At 44.2% G+C, this 14,785-nt stretch overlaps 1 protein-coding gene across 2 annotated transcripts in view; it reads right to left on the bottom strand.

The window, feature by feature from the left end:
- Positions 1 to 2,944: 2,944 nt before the first annotated feature.
- LOC140467935 (Fc receptor-like protein 5) overlaps positions 2,945 to 14,785 on the bottom strand; it is a 37,568-nt gene continuing 25,727 nt past the window's right edge. Inside the window, exons 12-14 of one of the 2 annotated variants that reach the window (XM_072564000.1) lie at positions 11,728 to 11,793; positions 8,656 to 8,687; positions 2,945 to 5,713 (exon numbers count right to left, since the gene is read on the bottom strand). In XM_072564000.1, coding sequence (XP_072420101.1) covers positions 5,582 to 5,713; positions 8,656 to 8,687; positions 11,728 to 11,793 — 230 coding nt within the window. In that variant the 3' untranslated portion in view covers positions 2,945 to 5,581. Of the gene's footprint in view, positions 5,714 to 8,655; positions 8,688 to 11,727; positions 11,794 to 14,785 lie in introns of those variants that run through there. The other variant, XM_072564001.1, reaches the window with a different exon arrangement.

The raw sequence follows: 14,785 nt of genomic DNA, 5'->3' as shown, positions 1-14,785 counted from the left end.
GGGATTGTATTCCTTGGAACAGGAAAGGCTGAGGAATGCCATGATTAAGGAATACTAAATAGTGGAAGGGAGAGAGAGAGAGAGTAGACAGGAGGAAACTGTTCCATTTGGCTGAGAGTTCAAACTCAAGGGATCACATATTCAAGCAAAGTGGCTGAAGGATTTGATGGTATGTGAGGAAACATGTTTTTTATGCAGAGGGTGGTGGGTATCTGGAATTTGCTGCCTGATTCGGTGGTGCAGGCAGAGACTCTAAACTCTTGAAACAAAAATCCCTGGAACTGCACCTCAAGTTCTGTAAACTGCAAGGCTACTGGCTGGGGCAGGAAGATTGGATGAGAAAGGTCATTCGAGGGATCTTTGGGTTGGCATAGGCAAAATGGGCTGAATGACCTCCTCTATGCTGTGCTATTTTCATGATACTCTTAGTCTCTGCTGTGTGAATATGTAAATATATTTACCCTATACTGAACGGTCCAGTTTGATAACTACACTTACACATTCACCAAGCAGGAAGTAACAGGTATGGATCGATAACTAAACTCACATATCCACATACCCACTTGCATCAGGTAGTCCCATTCCTGGAGCTGTGTGAGTGTTGTTTGGTGTCTGGATCTCACTCAATTGGTGTTAGAATTGGAAGAAAAAATCTGACAAGGAGCAGCTCAGGGCAGGAGTGGGATCAAACCCGTGGTTCTGTTTAAATTGCTGGCTTTAAATAAAAAAAAATCAAAAGATGATTAACTGAATGTTACATTGATGTTGCCGAGCACAGCTGTGGTTAACTTACAGGAAATGTCTCTTCTGACTTCCTCCAGACGAATACTTGAAGGACCAAGACAGTGTCATATGTCCTTGGCACAAAGCCAAGTGTGATCAGTTCCTTCTAACAACCAGCAGGTCTGTGACCGCTGTCAGACTGAAGAACATCCTTACCACAGTTACAGAGCAAATGGAGCCAGGCTCACATTGAGCTCCATTTCCAGAGAGATATGTCCAAACTAATAATCAAACATCACCGAGGAAATACAGGTTTATATTTGTTATCTATAATCTCAAAGCATGCCACACGGTTCCAATCAATTTGAATGAATCCTCATCCGAAATGTACGCTTGGGAACTGCATTAAATCTGAACAAATAACATAGAACAGTACATGAACGGGTCTTTCAACCAGTGATGTTGTAAAAACATGGCGCTAAATGAAATTAATCCCTTCTGCCTGTCCTTGGTCCACATCCCTCCATTTCTTGCATATTCATGCGATTATTCTAAAAGCCCTTCATTACCCTTATAATATCTGCCTCCATCACCACCCCTGACAGTGCATTCCAAACCTCTACCACACTCTGTGGAAAAAAAATTGCCCTCCCGTGTCTCCTTCGAACTTTCCCCCTCTCACCTTAAATGCATGCTTCCCAGTTTTAAAAGTGTCAGCTCTGGGAAAGAAATTCTGACCGTCAACCCTATCTGCACATCTCATTATTTGATAGATTTCTATCAAGTCTCCCCTCAGCCTCCACTCCTCAGGAGAAACAATCTGAGTTTTTCTAGTCCCTCCTTGTAGCTCATTGCCCTCCGATCCAGGCAGCATCCTGGTAAACTTCTTCTGCACCCTCTCCAAAGCCTCCACGTCCTTCCTGTCATGTGCCAATCAGAATTGAATGCAATACTCAAAGTATGGCCTAACCAAAGACTTATAAAGCTGCAATATGACATCCTGACTCGTGTACTCAATTCCCTGATCATTAAAGGCAAGAATGCCATATGCCGCCTTCTAGATACAATTGAAAAATGTGAATTCCAAATGCACATTCTGTGTCAAATGTCTGGCATAGAGAGACTGATTAATGTACGTACGTTCTTTCTCCCTCTCTCTGACTACAATGGGTTACAAAGCCATGCATCATCCTGACACACGTTACAATGTTTAACAGCTTTGCAGTTCCATTGACATTGCAAGTAACAGAAAATGTTACATCAAAATGATTTCTCCTCACATATTCCTTGGCAAGGAAGCCTACACCACAGAATCAGGCCCTTCAAAACATTCGAGTCCGCACCAATCAGAAACAACCAGCTAACAATTCTCATCCTGATCAGCCAGCATTCCATTTGCATCAATGTACCATGGTCACTGAGGAGCTGTGATCCCCACCTTTGTCACAACGTCATTCTGCAAGCCTTCATGCAGCACGAGTAGATTGGGCTGTCTGTTTCAGTCCAGCAAGAAACATTTTTTATATAATTGTGTACCTCCTTCAAAATTACTTTCAATTTTCTACAAAGAGCCCCGCATTCCTCCTCACCCTCCCCAGGATGTGTTACAAAAAAAGAAGCATGAAATCTCACTGCAATTTTCACAATGCATCAATGGAATCTATTAACCATCCTTCAAAGCATTGGAGAAAGGAAAACTAAAATAGCGACAATTGGTAGGTTTGTAAAACTGCTCATTTTGTTTTCTAGCAGAGTTGAACAGTGTTGCTTGTTCAATTAATTGAATTTGACAGTTTAAATATTCTGCACTGCATGATCGAGAATAAAACTCTCTTTGCTTTCCTCCTCCCTATCATAGAGCAACACAAGAGTACTGCCAATGGTACATAGCAGGGTAATATCCTGCCTTCTTCTGAGAATAGAAATTAATTAGTCAGTTGTCTTTTCTGTACAAGGAACATTGTGGTCAGTGAGTTCCAATGCAGTTGAATTGTTCATCGCCCTTTCACTTAGTTGCAAATGGATTCACTTTACACTGATTGTTACTTCAGCAGTATTCAGAAAAAGACACCACTATGAACTGAAGAAAATTCTTGGCATTCTGAAGAAAAACATTTAATATCATTACTCTATTAGATTGCACACGATACTAGATACAAAGGTCCATTGTTTCCAAGCTTGACTCTAAAGAACAACACCGAATCCTTTCTTTTGCATTGAAAAGAGTTTATTCACAGATTTTATGCTACACTCAGACACAAAACCACAACTGGACATAGGAGAATAAGATCCATATACTCTATCTGTGACTGTGGGAAACATATCAAAACTGGCACTAAAGTTTTAAAAGTCAGATAACTCAGAATTGATGTCATTTCCTCCTTTCTGTACACAGACTGGCAATGAGTGGATGAAGTTCACGTTTCCAACATTTACTGCACAACTGATACATTCATGGAATGTTCCAGTACAGATACGATGGGCTGAATGGTCTGCTTCTGTGCTGTACCATATCAGTGATTCTGATATTGGTGAGAATGGAGATGATTTGCTGTTATGTTGTATATTGGTATAAAAAATCTCATGCAGAAATGTACTTACATTCAGAATAAAGCTCTCTTTCACAAAAAAAAATCAACAATGTCTGGGTACAAAATGAAGCTAAATGTCTCAGTGATACCACGGATCTCAGACTCTTCACCCAAACAGGAAGTGTGTGACCATGATTCAGAATGGTTCTCAGAATAAAGCAGTTCCCTTTATCTCCTCTCTCTCCCCTACCAGCCCCAAAGACTGACAGTCAACTCATAAACCACAAAATGCAGAAGAGATTAAGACCGAGTCTCAACACCCTAATGCTAATGATCACAGAATGAATCACACAGACACAGCAGATATTATTGACTTTGGGAGAATGAGTCCACTGTGATACACAAGAGTAGAAGCTGACAAGTCCAGACTGATAACTACATTTACTCATTCCCATTCAGAAACAGACAAACAAATGATGACGACATAGTTACTGTGAAACAAATGTGTGACTCTCAGTCGCCATTGGTCGGTTTCTGTTCACTTAAGTCACACATTCACATTGCAGTAACTGTCAGGGACAGATTAATAATGACACTCTCATTCACAAAGCTAAAACTGATGGAAACAGAATAATAACCACACTCCCAGTTTCACACAGCATAAACTGACAAGTACAAGCTGATAACTACATTCTCACCTTCACAGAGCAGAATCTCACAGATACATATTTGGTACCTGCACTCTTCGCATTCACCAAACAGGAACTGACAGGTACAAACTGACGAGTAAATTCACATCTTAATAAAGCAGAGATTGACAGGCAGAGATTGGTAACTGCGCGCACACATTCACATCGGAGAAACTGACAGGTACAGATTAATATTGACAGTCTCAATTCACACAGCAGGACCAGACGGGTCAATACACTCACACAATCACACAGGAGAAAGTGACACCTGCATACTGATAAATATATGTGGATATTCACGCAGCTAAAACTGACAGGTAGAGATTGATAGCTACATTGGTTATATATATGATTAGGAATTGGGTGTTGAGGATATGATCTCTAAAATTGCAGTTGATACTTACCCAGGGAGAAGAGTGAATAGTGAGGACGATACTGGGTGACTTCACAGGGAGATTAACAAGTTGACCAAATGGACAGAAAACTGGCAGATTAATTCCTCTGCAGAGAAATGTGAGGTAAGGCATTTTGCTCACAGAAACACAGACCAACAATGCAGGCTCAATGGTACCTCTTTGAGGGGGGGGGGGTACTGGAGCTGAGGGACCTTGGTGTTGACATGGATCATTCTCTGAAGGTGGCCAGGCAAGCTGAAACAATTGTGAAGAAGGCTCAAACAATCCTTGTGGTTATAAACAGAGGCATTGAGTATAAAACTGAGGAAGTGGTGTTATATCTTTACAAATCATTGGTCAGACCACATTTGTGCATTTGTGCTCAGTTCGGGCCACTTTATTTAAAGAAGAATATTGAAGTTCTGGAGAGGGTTCACGGGAGATTTACGAGAATGATAGCAGGAATGAAGGATTTTACATCCAAGGTAAGATTAGTGACATTAGGCTTCTTCTCCATGGACAGAGAAAATTAACAGGGGGACCTTATGGGAGTTGTTCACAATTATAAAGAATGTTGACAGCAGAAAGAAGAATATTTTGTTTCCAAGAGTTGGTATGTCAGTAATTAGGGGTCACAATTTCAAGATTGTCAGCAAGAAAGCTAGGAGTGAGAAGAGGAAGAAATTCTTTACTCAGAGAGTTGTTAGGATTGGGAACGCATATCCTGGGATCAGGGTGAATGTAGATTCCATACGAGGTATGAAAAGAGAACTGGATATGTATTGAAAGTGATGAAGTTTGAGGTCAATGAAGATAGGGCTGGAGAATGATCCTGTCTTGGATCATTTCCATCTCACCCTAATTTAAGCAAAAGATTAGAGTACATTCAATTCATTGGCTCATCTACCTCGACCCATTGACTAGGAGATCAAATGGACGCTCAAGTTAGGAATGGACAGCATAGAATCTCAAATCTCTGCCATCAACAGTTAGATTGCACTACAGCGGATAAATTGACCCACTGAGGGTTGAGAGAGAGACAACTATTCAGATGGTTTTTCAAGATAAGTCTATCTTTGGAAGTGACATCTTACTGACTGAAATTGACACAAAGTCTAGCCTAACCTAGCCGTAGAAATGTGAACATAGCTCCACCTTCTCTTCCTGGTTCTCCTTATTTGCTGGAAGGTAGGATTACTATTGATTTATTTGTGAAGCTTCACAGGCTGTCTTCTCTGCTGTCTCATGATATCCGCGGAAGGTTGGCATAAATGTTTCCTTCTTCATCTTGACCTGGTTCCTCATCCCCTCCTGTATCTGTGTGCCTCAGGGTAGCGTATGTGATGCAGAATTGTTGCTGCTCCACTTGGTCAGCCTGAAAACAGGACAACACAGAAACACTGTCGATAGGAGCAGGACCAACATTGGTGGCACTGTGGACAGAGGAGAAGGGTATCTAAGAGTACAATGGAAATTTGATCAACTGGGCCAGTGGGCCAAGAAATGGCAGATGCAGTTTAATTCAGATATATGTGAGGTGTTGCATTTTGGTATGGCAAACCAGGACAGGACTTATACAGTTAATAGTCCAGCTCTGGGAAGTGTTGCTGAACAAAGATACCTAGGGGTACAGGTACATAATTGCTTGAATGTGGCATTGCAGCTAGACACAGTGGTGAAGAAGGCATTTGACATGCTTGTGATCATTGGTCAGAGCATTGACAACACAAGTTGGGCATCATGTTACAGCTATACAGGATGTTGGTGAGGCTACTTTTAGAATACTGTCCACAGTTCTGGTTAGTTTGCTGTAGAAAGGATGTTATTAAGCTAGAAAGGGGACAGAAAAGATTTGCAAAGCTGTTACCAAGACTAGAGGGTTTGAGGTATAAGGAGAAGCTGGGAGTTTTTCTACCCTCAGTGTCGGAGGCTGAGGGGTGACCTTATAGAGGTTTATAAAATCATGAGGGGCGGAGATAAGATAAATAACTATAGTCTTTTCTCCAGGGTAAGGGAGTCCAAAACTTGTGGGCATAGGTTTCAGGTGAGAGGGGAAAGATTAAATAGGGACCTGAGAGGTAAAGTTATCTCACAGAGGGCAGGGCGTATATGGAATGAGCTGCCAGAGGAAGTGGTAGAGGTAGGTGCAATTATAACATTTCAAAGGCATTTGGAAAGGTACATGGATAAGAAAGGTTGAGAGAGATATGGGGCAAATGCAGACAAATGGGACTAGCTGAGTTTGGGAAACCTGGTCGGCATGGACAGAGTTGGGCCGAAGGGCCTGTTTCTGTGCTGTATGACTCTATGACAATGGATGAGAATAACAACCTTTGCCTGTGAGACAGCAAGCATGTGCAGAAGGAGCTGTGAATATCTGGGATCATTATACAGACCAATTTCTCTTGGCAACGCAGGTGATTTGAACAAGCCTAAAGCTGACCCAGCCAAATGTTATTTCTCTGTACTCTGAACAGGATGTGGCCATCTCTGCTAAGGTGGCAAGTGGATGCAATTCCGAAATGTCCTTGAACTAATTGACTTGCTTGGCCAGAAGGCAGTGAAGAGTTTGCAAAGGGTTAGGAGTCAGGTGAAGAGCAGAGCGGGTAAGGAGGTCAGATTTCATTCCGTTAAGGACCATCGCAGACAGGAACAGGTGAAGGCCATTCAGCCTGCTCAGCCAGTCAATAGCATCGTGGCTGATGCCCCATTCCTCAGCTTCACGTTCCTACACTTAACCCGTAACTCTTGATTCCCCGAATGATCAAGAGTCTGTCTATCCCAGAATTAGACCTGCCTCCCCATCCCCACACACAGATCTACCTGGCAAGGAGTTCCACGGACTCCCAACCCTCTGAGGGAAGGAATTCCTCCTCATCTCAGTCTTCAATTTGGAACCAGATGGTTGTTTGTTCCTGACAACAGTCATCATTAGAGTCTTAACGTCAGATCTGTTTTTGTTTAAAGTTGAATTCTAAATTCACCACCTGCCACAGCAAGATTTAAATTCATGTCCTCAGGGTATACCCAGGAGCGGGCAGCTGACAACATAGAATACTACTTTCTGGATTAGTGGCGCTGGAAGAGCACAGCAGTTCAGGCAGCATCCAAGGAGCAGCGAAATCGACGTTTCGGGCAAAAGCCCTTCATCAGGAATAAAGGCAGAGAGCCGGAAGGGTGGAGAGATAAGCTCGAGGAGGGTGGGGGTGGGGAGAGAGTCGCATAGAGTAAATGAGCTGGGAGTTGCAGTTGGAGAGGGACTCCCTGAGATTCTTATAGAGAGAGGAGGAAAACTTCTTCAAGGCAGGCATCCTGATGAAGGGCTTTTGCCCGAAACGTCGATTTCGCTGCTCCTCGGATGCTGCCTGAACTGCTGTGCTCTTCCAGCACCACTAATCCAGAATCTGGTTCCCAGCATCAGCAGTCATAGAATACTACTTCCCCATTGTTTCAGAAATTGAAAGTGAATTGCATCAAAATGCAATGTTGAGGTCAGAATAAATTGCCCCACACCATAGAGCTAAACATCGGTGTCACAAGAGCCCCCGCAGTGTGGAAAGAGTCCATTCGGTCCATCTAGGTTGCACTAAGCCTGTATGGAACATCCCACCCAGACCCTGTCCCAACCTCTGCATTAACCGTGGCTAATCTCTCTAACCTGCCCATTATAGAATCCTACAGTGTGGAAGCAGACCTTTCAGCCCATCGAGTCCACACTGACCCTCTGAATGTTATCTGACATAGACCGAGCCCCCCCCCCCCTTACCTTATCCCTGTAACCCTGCATTTCCTATGGCCAGCCCTCGTAGGCTGCACATCCCTCACATTACGGGCAATTTCCCATGGCCAATTCACCTAAGCAGCACATCTTTGGATTGTGGAAGGAAACCCATGCAGACACGAGGTTGACATACAAACTCCACACAGACAGACACCCGTGGCTGGAATTGTCCCTGGGTCCCTGCCGCTGTGAGGCAGCAGTGCTAACCACTGAGCCACTTTGCTGCCCAATGTTTTTGCCACTGGCCATGTCGCGATTGGTTAGCTCAGTTGTTTCTGTGCTTGGTTTGCTGACAGCGTGCGGTTCAGTTCCTGCTCTGGTTGAGATTGTTGTGAATGATCATTCCCTGTGCTTTAGATGTGGTGACTCTTAGATTAAACGGTAAAACAGTTGTGGCCTTTTCTCTCTCTTTCTCCCCCAGACCTCTCTCCCTCTCTCTAGCGAGGCAACAGAGACTTTACGTTAACGACCTGCTAAAAACATAACATTGCTGATTTAAAATTAACTGCCGTCTTTTTCACTGCAAAATAACTTACATGTTTCCTTCCTGATGTACCATCAGTGTGAGCTGTAAATAAACAAAAAGATATTTTACGAACGGTACATATCTAAATGAACTGGGAGAGAGTGCACAGGGAGATTTATCAGCATATTGTCTTGGAGGCTGGAAAGTTTCATTGCTGGAGAGAGATTGGACAGACCGAACTTGTTGTCCTTATAACAGTGTAGATTAAAAGAGAGGAATATTTAAAATAATAGATAGGGTAGGCAGGAAGAAATTTTCCCCCGTTGATGGAGAGGTCAATGGCCAGGGGAGGGGCATAGATTGAAGGTAAGGGGCAGGAGGGTTCGAGGGGAATGTGAGGGGAATGTTGTTCACCCAGAGGGTGGTGGGGAATCTGGAACTCGCTGGCTGTAAGGGTGGGAGAGACAGAAACCCCCATCACATTGAAGAAGGGTTTAGGTGTGCACTCACACGCCAAGGCAATGGGCTACGTCCTGGGGGAAATGGGATGAGAGAATGGAGAGGTGGCTGTTTCTGTCCAGTACGGACTCAATGGGCCCTGTTCTGGGCTGTAGTCCTCTCAAAAACTGTGACTAACTCACTTGGAGATGTGTATTCTACATCCAAGACACTATCAAAATGTAAAGTGTTTTTGTACATTTCATGTTCAGAGACGAGGGCTTTGTCTTTGGAAGAGAGAGATGAAGCAGTTTAGGTCGATCCTCTCTGGAGATTAGAGGATGAGAGGAGATATAACTGAGGAATATAGGACAGTAAAGGGGGTGGGATTGACAAAGGAGACAGAGAGAGGATGCTTCCTCATGTGGGACAATCTAGAACGAGAGGGTCACTGTTTCAGGAGAAGGGGGTGGGAGAGATTGAAAACAGCGACGGGAAGGAATGGTTTCTCTCCAAGGGAGAGGGGTTGGGAATCTGTGGGAATTCATCCCTCAATGCGTGGGGCATGTTGGGCCACTGAATAGGTTGAAGGAGTGGATAGACAGATTGTTAATCAGTGAGGGGTTAAAGGGAGCAGGGACAGGAAAGTGGAGTTGAGGCTGGTATGAGATCAGTTGCAGCCGTACAGTGTGTGTGTTTGTGTGTAAGTGTGTTTGTGTGAGCATGTGAGTGTGAGTGTGACTGTGTGTGAGTGTGAGTGTGTGTGTGTGAGTGCGCGTGTGTCTGTGTGTGTGTGTGTCTGTGTGTGAGTGAGTGTGTGTGTGAGAGAGTGTGTGTGAGTGTGTGTGGGTGTGAGTGTGTGAGTGTGAGTGTGTGTGTGTGAGTGTGTGCGAGCATGTGAGTGTGAGTGTGACTGTGTGTGTGCGTGAGTGTGAGTGTGTGAGTGAGTGCGTGTGTGTGTGAGTGTGAGTGTGTGTGAGTGTACGCGAGCGTTTGTGTGTGTGTGTGTGTGAGTGAGTGTGTGAGCGTGTGAGTGAATGTGTGTGAGAGAGTGTGTGAGTGAGTGTGTGAGAGAGTGTGTGAGTGAGTGTGTGTGAGTGTGAGTGTGTGTGTGTGAATGTGTGTGAGTGTGTGCACGTGTGTGTGTGTGTGTGTGAGTGATGTGTGGTGGAGAGGGGGTGGGGAAGGTCAGCAGGCTCCCGAGGGCTCCTGGCCTGTATGCTGAGTTGGTCGTCCAGCTCCCTGAACACCTTTTAGTGTGGGCGGCTCATAGCACATGCTCAGAAAGTTCTGAATCTGAGGGGCTAAAGTGTACGATGCATCACAGGCTATTAGTCACTTACTAACCAAGACCATAAGATATAGCAGCCATCAAGTCTGCTTTGCCATTCTGTCATGGCGGATATGTTTTTGAAACCCATTTTCTTGCCTTCTCTCTGTAATACTTGATCCTCTTACACATCAAGAACCTATCTATGTCTGTCTTAAAGACATTTAACAACAGCCCTCTGCAGTAATGTGTTCAACAGATTCCTCACTGTCTGGCTGCAGAAGTTGCTCCTCATCTTAGTTGTAAAGGGACGTCCCTTCACTCTGAGGCTCTGCCCCCAGCTCCTAGTCTCTCCTTCTTGTGGAAGGATCAGCTCCATGTCCACCCTATCCTGACCTCTCACTATCCTGTAATTTTCAATCAGATTCTCTCACATCTTTCTAAACTCCATTGAGTTCAGACCCATAGTCCTCAATCTCTCCTCATATGACAAGTTCTTGAGCCCTGGGATGTTTCTTGGAAGCCCCCTCTGGACCCCCTCCAAGTTCAGCACATCCTTCCTTAGATAGGGGACCCAAAACTGCTCACAGTGTTCCAAACATAGTCTGACCAGCGCCTTATATAGTCTCATCCCTGCTGTTGTATTGTAACACTCTCGAAATGAATGCTCACGTTGCATTTGCCTTCCTAACTGCCAACTGAGCCTGCATGTTAACCAGAAGAGAATCCTGAATTGGGACTCCCAAATCCCTTTGTGCTTCAGATTTCCGAAACCTTTCCCCATTTGGGAAACAGTCTATGCTTCTATTCTTCCTACTAGAGTACATGACCTCACACATTCCCATGCTCGATTCTATCTGCCATTTCTTTGCCCATTCTCGTTGCCTGTCCAAATCCTTCGGCAGCCTCCCTGCTTCCTCAACAAGGACCTGTCCTTCCACCTACCTTTGTGTGATCAAACAAATACTCAGGACAATGAAATGGCAATACTCCCCGTGTGAATGATGCTAGACCCTGAGTGAATGCCTCCTTGCCCCAGAGACCAAGGCAAGAAGGGGCCACTCTCAGACATTAAGCTGTAGTATTTTGGCAATAAAAAGATTGACACCCCAGGGCCTAAAGTTTAAGTGTCCCCTTAAAACAAGATGAATGATGTAGCAATTAGCCATTAGTGTAACTTACTCTCATCCAACTCACATTTCCCTGTTGGCAATGTGGTTGACATCGATGGAACATGACTGTGATTTAGCTGAATTGCAAACATTATTAGTTATTAATAAATTGGAATGATGTAAAAAAATTTGGAAAGCTTTGCTCTATTATGATAGCCAAGAGCAACACCAGCGCTGTTTAAAAGTTGAGATAAACCAGAGAAAATCTCCACTTTCACTGAGCCAGCAATGTGATAAAAAATATATATACTGAATCCTTTACCAGCGTTTCTTGGCGTTGAGATGGTGACGACCGAGTACACCAAACTGCCATCTGTTTTGGAGTCATCTAAAAATTCAGAAACAATAAGTAACGTGAATCGAAGGATTAGAGAACAGAATGTTAAAACAGCTGCAAATGAAGCCTCAAAATTAAATACAGCGTGATAATTAAGGTCAGAGAGGCAAGCCAGCAGGAATATAAACTGAAACTCATGGCTGTGTATTGATCTTTCTCAAAGCAGTTCACAAACCAGGTGACTCAACATTGAATGGGTATTTTGCATCAACATTCACTACAAAGTTTGAACCTACCCTCCCAGAGCAAGCCCACAATAGGGAAGGCGGACGCCCTGGGGAAATGTCCAATTTATTTACTATTATTCAGTCCTGGGATGTGGGTATCAGTGGTCGGGCCCAGCGTTTATCGCCCAACACATCCATAGTTGCACCTCGAGAAGGTGATAGTGAGCTGCCTTCTTGACCTGCTGCAGTCCTCGTTCTGCACGTAGACACACAATGCCCTTAGGGAGGGAATTCCAGGATTTTGACCCAACGACACTGAAGTGGTGTTATATTTCCAAGTCAGGACATTGAGTGGCTCAAGGGGGATCTTGCAGAGTGTGGTGTTCCCATGTATCTGCTGCCCTTGTCATTTTAGATGGAAGTGGCCATGGGTTTGGAAAGTGTTGTCTCAGAATCTTTGGTGAATTTCTGCAGTGCACCTTGTAGATCGTACATACTGCTGTTACTGATATTTGGTTGTGGAGGGTGTGGATGCTTGGGGATGTAGTATCAATAAGCAGGCCTGCTTTGTCTCTGAATGGTATCGAGTTTCTCAAGTGTTGTTGGAGCTGCATCCATGCAAGCAAGTGGGGACTATTCCCTCACACTCCTTCCTTGTGCTTGAGATACTTATAATGGCTCAATCAGGGCAGATTCTGACCGTATGTATCACCCTAAGGAATAAAAGAATGAAATCATGAAGAATCAATTTGTTCTGTCTTCCTCAGGTGGATCCCGATGAGAATGTGCATCAGGTGTGAGCAGGTAAGGAAAGAATTAAGTTCTGAGTTTTGTGAAACAAGAGGTTCAACTGAGCATGACTCAGGTCAGATAAGAACTTGCAGTTAACAATAGGGTGTCGAAGTAAGGGTAATGGGTCAACAAGGTGGAAAAACATTCATTATGTAGAGTCATTTAACAAGAGGAGGTAGTATTCAGAATGTAAAGTCAGTTAACAAGGTGGAAAGCATTCATAATGTGAAGCACTTATTCATTGTGTAACAGTAGATAGCTTAATCTTTACTCGTTGATTATAAGGGTCACCCAATTACCATGCATGTTGCCTTATCTGAATGCTCGTCCCTGTAAAATGACATTGAGAAACTGCTGTTCCAGAGAAGATCATGAACTCATGTCCCTGTGCACACGGGTGATCGTTCTCTCAACCTCCAGGGCTAGGAATAAAGATGAAGGAGGTAAAACTATACTGTGTCTCTGAGCGTTTTCCTTTGACTGGGGCAAGGAGGGCTGGTGGGAAACGGGACGACACCGGGGTCGACCCTAAACATTATAAGTTGAGCCATATCCATTGCACACAGCCTCCCTCAGATATACAGAAACCCTTTGAGTTTCTGCCGTTTAATAATAATTCTCAGAGTACACCCAAAGGCAGGGCTATGGAGTGAGGTCATTGATCATCCACTGAAGGCTCAATGGCCCCTTCCTGTTCTGTTAAATAACTATTTGACATTCATAAGTTATGCAACCTCCCCACTCCCCCACACACAGTTACAAAGTGGCATTTCCACATATCAGAGCAATTAGTGATTTGAAATACAGGCAGAAAGCCCAAGTATTTGTTTTTACACATTGTAGATTCCTGCCATCCTCTGGGTGAAATAATCCTCAAATCCCTCTGTAAACCTCTTACCCTTCATTTTAGAATGATGCCCCCCCCCTTGTTCTTGACCTTTCAACTAAGGGAAACAGCTGCTTCTTGTCCCCCCATCCATGTCCCTCATAATGGAGTCACACAGCAAGGAGACAGACCCTTCGATCCAACCAGTCCATGCTGTCCATAATCTCAAATTAAACTAGTCCCACCTTTTTGCACTTAGCCCCTATCTCTCCATTGTACTTATCCAAATGTCTTTTAAATGTTGTAACTGTCACTGTATCCACCACTTCCTATAGAAGTTCATTCCACATGTGAACCACCCTCTGTTATTAAAAAAAAACCCCTCAGGTCATTTAAAAGAAAAATTCTCCTTCCACCTGAAACATATCTGAGTTGAAAAGTGTGGTGCTGGAAAAACACAGCAGGCCAGGCAGCATCCGAGGAGCGGGAGAATCGACGTTTCGGGCATAAGCCCTTCTTCAGGATTCTCCTGCTCCTCGGATGCTGCCTGGCCTGCTGTGTTTTTCCAGCACCACACTTTTCAACTCTGGCCTCCAGCATCTGCGGTCCTCGCTTTCTCCTGAAACATATCTCCCTAGTCTTGGAACACCACCCCACCCAACGGAAAAGACACTTGCCTTTCACTTTATCTGTGCCCATTATGATTTTTAAAACCCTGAATAAGGTCACCCCTCAAACTCCTATCCTCCAGTACAAAATGTCCCAGCCTATCCAGCTTCTCCCTATCACTCAAACTCCCCAGTCCTGGCAACATCCTGGTAAGTCGTTTTTGTACCCTCTCCAGCTTAATAATATCCTTCCTAGAACAAGCCACCCAGAAGTGTACATGGTACTCCAAAAGTGGTCTCACCAATGGGCTGTACTACCTCAACATGACGTGCCAACTCCTATATTCAGTGGTCTGAGCAATGAAGGTAAGTGCGCTACATGCCTTCTCAAGCACCCTGTCTACCTGTGACACAAACTTCAAAGAATTATGTACCTGAACCTGTAGGTGTTTCTGCTCTTCAACACTGCCCATCTTATACACCTCTATCATGTCCCCCTCCCCCATCAACCTTCTCTGTTGTAAAGGAAACAACCCAAACTACCCTCCATCCCTTACAGAGAGAGAGAGAGAGAGAGATCGGTTTTTGTT

This window comes from Chiloscyllium punctatum, chromosome 46, assembly GCF_047496795.1.
Source record: "Chiloscyllium punctatum isolate Juve2018m chromosome 46, sChiPun1.3, whole genome shotgun sequence".
In the NCBI taxonomy this organism is placed as follows: Eukaryota; Metazoa; Chordata; class Chondrichthyes; order Orectolobiformes; family Hemiscylliidae; genus Chiloscyllium; species Chiloscyllium punctatum.
Note: the sequence above shows the minus strand (reverse complement) of the source record. Positions and strands in the feature narration are given on the sequence as shown.